Consider the following 5,068-nt stretch of genomic DNA (forward strand, 5'->3'; position numbering starts at 1 on the left):
CATTTATTTTTAAGATGAAAGTATTTCATTTTCCTTAATCAGAGGAACACTTGATTCTTTGTAAGAAATGGGGTGTCTCGTTTTGTTTTATATGTCCATTTTTCTTTCTACCTGTCCCAAGCATTTCATTCTCATGTTGTTAGGTGCCATCCATGTCTATTTTGACTTAATAGGGAGACTTCAAAAAGTTTGTGAAAAATTCCATTGTTTTAATTCCATTTTCTCATTAAGTTTTTGAAGCCCCCTCATATATTCCTGAAATATACATACACTAGGTTTACACAGACTCATTCTCAGAAGCAAGTGATAGTACTACCTTTGCTTTTAAGAACTTTTAAGAATTTTGCTCTCTTAAGAACTGATCTCTTAAAGCAAACAGGATCTCAGTAACTACCTGTGTGGTGCCAACATTGAAGACGTGGGGAGAAAGAGATAAGAGGTAGAGAATAATGGAGACAAAGATTAGCTTGATTGTGTGTTTCTAGGCCAGTTGCAGAGTTGGCTGTCTTCAGGAAGTCGCCATACAATTCCCTCATCTGACTGAAAAGATTGATTCTGTTGTGTAAAAGTGACCTGATTCCAGTCACTTAAGGTGCAGTATTATATATGAATCACTTTACTGCATTTTGTTACAAGCTTCATAACAAACCTTTGTTCACATAAGGTTATGCTTCCTGGTTCCGCACCTATACAGGGAACTTGGCTCCTTTATCTTTGCACTCCTGTTTCTTTGGACAAGTAAATCAGTGGTCCTCAATAAATGCTTAAGTAGTTGAATCTGTGATGCTGTAGGATAAGCACTGGGCTGCTAACTACAAGGTGGGCAGTGCAAACCCATCAGGCACTCCTTGGAAACCGTATACAGGTTCGCTGTGAGTCAGAACCAACTTGATAGCACTTAACAACAACTCGGTGCATTAAGATTTTTACAAACCATGTTTGATCATTCTCGTAATCTCCAAAATTGTAAACTGGTAAGTGGTCAGATATGCATCGGTTAAACATGTGGATCAAATGATTTTAAAAGAGATTGTTAGTATTTGGGCTTCTTGGGAATTAGCAGAGGGGTTTGAGCTGCATTCCAGCTTTATCACCATAAAAGCTTGAAAGCTATTATAGTATTAAGAAGAGCATCTTACTCTTAAGTCTTTAAATTTAACAATACAAATCAGACTCTCTTTCAGTTAATGAAATTTAAAGTTGAGACTTTTTCAGAAAATCTATTCTAAAACAGTTTTTTATAAATTCAGCATTTTTGCCATTTTCGCAAGTGTTAAGTGTTTTGGAAGTCTTCATAACATTACATGTATCATTGATGGCTTTTAACAGCAGGGTTTTAATGTAAAATCGCACTATATGTAAAATTGATAATTCATTTACATTTAACTTTTAAACGTACAAGTATGATAAATGTTTGCTTCTAACTGCTTTTGATTTGGGTTCTAAATTGCAGTATAACAATAATATTGTTGTTAAGAGCCATTGAGGCAGTTCTGACTCTTAGCAACCCTGTATAGGGTTTCCAAGGAGCAGCTGGTGAGCTTGAACCGGCGACCTTGCAGTTCAAACCGACTTTGTAGTCCAACGCATTAACCCACAGCGCCACACCAGGACTCCATCTACATCTGCCATTTATTCACTATAGTTTGGATATGTCAAAAGAAGTAGAAATAGTTTCTCTCCTTAGTTTTTCTATTGACTTCAACATTTAAAAAACAACAAACAACACAACTTTGCCAACAAGTCGATTCTGACTCACGGTGACTCTGTAGGACAGAGGAGAGATGCCCTGTTGGGATTCCAAGGCTGAAATGTTTGCAGAAGCAGACTGCCACTTCTGTTCCCCACAGAGAAGCTGGTGGGTTCAGACCAACAGCCTTTTGGTTAGCAGCTGAGCGCTTAACCACTGATGGTGGATAGCGTGCCATCAAGTCCCTCCTGAGTCGTAGTGAACCCTGTGTAGGGTTTCCTAGGAGCGGCTGGTGGGTTTGACCTGATGACCTTGCAGTTAGCAGTCCAGTGCTTATCCTGTAGAACCACACCAGAACTGTACCACTAGATGGGATTTCTTAAGGCTAGACCTGTTGCTGTTCAGTCATCCGATGGATAGTATATTTGATACAGACAATTGAAAATATAAGAGCTTCAAAGTCTACTTGCTGTATGAGAATGTACTCAGTGATATATATGCATATGGTAGTATATTTCCGAAATGGATACTATAAGGTGTTTGAAAGTGTAATGCTTTCAAGAAACGATTTAATAATTTCATTTAATTTTGAGTTCAGGATTTAAAACCAAAATAGAAACAACAACAACAACAAAAGCATGAATGTGGGTACATTGTTTTTTTTTCTTTTTCTTTCTCAGACAGATAACGAGTATGTACACGGTGTTGTAGCCAACCTGGAAAAAGAGTAAGTTCCTCTCATAATGGAAATGGGAATATTTTCGTTACTATTATCTCTTGGGTTTTTAGCTCAAAGAATATGCCTTCCTTTATAGATCATCGTTCTGTGGAGACCTGTGTTCATTGTTCTTGTTGTTGTGATGTGCCGTGGAGTCGGTTCCGACTCATAGAGACCCTGTACAGGGTTTCCGAGGCTGGCAATCTTTACGGGAGCAGAAAACCTCATCTTTCTCCCATGGAACAGCTGGTAGTTTTGAACTGCTGACCCTGAGGTTAGCAGCCTGATTTGTAACCACTACGCTACCAGAGTGTTCATTGAACCCCACCTATTATTGGTCATTGTCAGTGTCAGTTGTATCCAGTTACCTAATGAGAGAAACTGGTGCATTTTAATATAAGCTAGAAAAGACTCAGATTGTCAAAATGTGTGTAACATATCAAATCCTGAAGTCAGTGACTATATAGAAAGCCATATGTGATTACTTATACCAGCCTTCCCACTGTCTGTTTACTGAGCAAACACTTTTATGCTCCCAGGCAGACAGTCATGTGGCACTTTCAAACGTCAGTGCTGAACTTTGACTGAGTCTGTACTTTGATTTTGCAAAGATGGGGCACCAATTCACTGTGAACAGGGCTCACACAGTAGGAAACAGATGGACAGCTCAGTAAGCTTTAGATGTCAAATTTCTTCTTATATTCTACAGATTGTGTTATTATATAGTACATATAATGTCAGTATAGTGTTACAGAATAGTGAGATGATGAAAATTGTCTTTGATAGGATTTTCTTCATTGAATTGTATCTTCTTTGTCCCACACAACCTACCTTTTACTTAAAAAGAAAAAACAGAAGCAACAGTTATTTGCCAGCTTTATAGGCTCAATGGTAAAGCCTGTGAGTTTGTTTTATTTATATATGTGTATATATGTATATGTGTGTGTGGTGTGTGTAGCTTAAGATTCAATTATTTGGCTGTTAGATTTTCTTCAACTTGTAAATTTCTTGGCAATCTTTATTTATATAAGCACAATTTTAGCATTTGTTGTTGTTAAGTGCCATGGAGTCAGTTCTGACTCATAGTGGCCCTGTATAGGGTTTCTGAGGAGTGGTTGACGAGTTTGAACTGCTGATCTTGTGGTTCAAACCGACCTAGCAGTCCAGTGCTTTATCCTAGAGCGTCACACACGAGGGCTCCTTAAATGGGCAGTTCTGCAGGGCTTATACAGTGATTCAGTTGGTTCATTACTTCCTCAGTATATGGGGAAACCAAGACCAGGGAATTGTGGTGACAGTAAGCACTGAGATCATTTGTACAACGGTAGGTAGTTACATGAGGGTTTTGTGGAAATTTATCAAAATAAACCAATATGAAAGTAATTGAATTTGAATCTCTAGGGAAGACTTTGTGTGTGTGTGCTGTTGTTGTTAGCTGCCGTCTGGTTAGCCCTTGACTCATGGCAGCCCCATGCACAAGGGAACAAACTGCTGGCGTTGCAGACTGCTCTAGAGTGATCCAAGGAGTTTTCATTGGCTGAGTTCTGTTTTTTTTTTGAAAGTTTTTATTGTGGATTGAAAGTTTACAGGGCAGATCATCAGTTTTACATTCAACAAATCATACACCTTGTTTCATTTACAATGATTATAATCCCCTCCATGTACCATCAGTTAACAATATTTCTCTCTATTCACTTTAGCTTTTTAAACAAAAACACTCAGGCATATATAATAACTTACACCTCCAAAGAGCACATTCTGCAAGTCTGCCTCCTGGTCAGCAGCTCTTAGTCCCTCTCTTCCCATGAATCTAGAGTCCTCAGCTGTTCCCCCCTCTCCGTGACCCCCATCTCTGCCTCTGTCTGTGGCATTGCTGCTTCTCTGGACAAGGTCCCGCATTCTGCTTGTGCTCTTCTCCCTTATGGTCCTAGGTTCCTGTTTCTGGACTGTAAGATTAACCACTCCCCTGTTTCTGTTATAAAACTTCTACCTTTACAATTGTGACAGTTGCAATTAGTCATGATAACAATTATTCACTATTGAATCATACAAATCTTATCCCCATCTCTTTCTCACCAGACCCATCTAGAAAAGATGAAAACTATTCAGTGGGGACTGTTTCTTCACCCCCATACTCTTAAACTAGACTCCCTCTTGAAATCTTGTAAACCAGTCACTTCATGCCTTTATCACCCCCTCATTTTAGGTAGCCAATGTCTAAGTTGCCCATCCCTTTCTACCCTGTGTACAAAGGGAATAGGAATAGCATTGATACTTGATGTGAAGACTCTTTCCCTCTCTGTTGATATTTAGAGTTACTACCTCCATAAGTATAGGTCAAGTTCATCAAATTGTAGCAATTTACCCTTGATTCCTTGATCAAAAAACATTTAAAAACAATTTTTTTTTTTTTTGGTAATCTTCCTCTAGTCAAGTTCTGATTATCAAGGCTACATCAAATGGGTAGTGTCTGTAAGTTTGGGTGTTCTTGTGCATCTCCCCTCACTTCATATCAGCTGGATGCTTCACTCTCAGCTCTAGCCCTTTGTGGCTATGTCCTTGTCCATGGGCTCAAGTGTCCCCAGGTCTCACCACATTTTGGACCAACCAGCCCTTCCTCTTCTCTCTTTCATCTCCAAGTCAACAGTAGTCAATGGATT

The 5,068-nt window shown here is 39.0% G+C and overlaps 1 protein-coding gene across 1 annotated transcript in view; it reads left to right on the forward strand.

The window, feature by feature from the left end:
• Window positions 1-5,068, forward strand: part of MGAT4A (mannosyl (alpha-1,3-)-glycoprotein beta-1,4-N-acetylglucosaminyltransferase, isozyme A) — a 125,920-nt gene that overhangs the window by 83,705 nt on the left and 37,147 nt on the right. Inside the window, 1 exon segment of the mRNA XM_006870752.1 lies at window positions 2,371-2,417. Within this exon segment, the coding sequence (XP_006870814.1) occupies window positions 2,371-2,417 (47 nt within the window).

Source organism: Chrysochloris asiatica, unplaced genomic scaffold (assembly GCF_000296735.1).
Source record: "Chrysochloris asiatica unplaced genomic scaffold, ChrAsi1.0 scaffold00150, whole genome shotgun sequence".
In the NCBI taxonomy this organism is placed as follows: Eukaryota; Metazoa; Chordata; class Mammalia; order Afrosoricida; family Chrysochloridae; genus Chrysochloris; species Chrysochloris asiatica.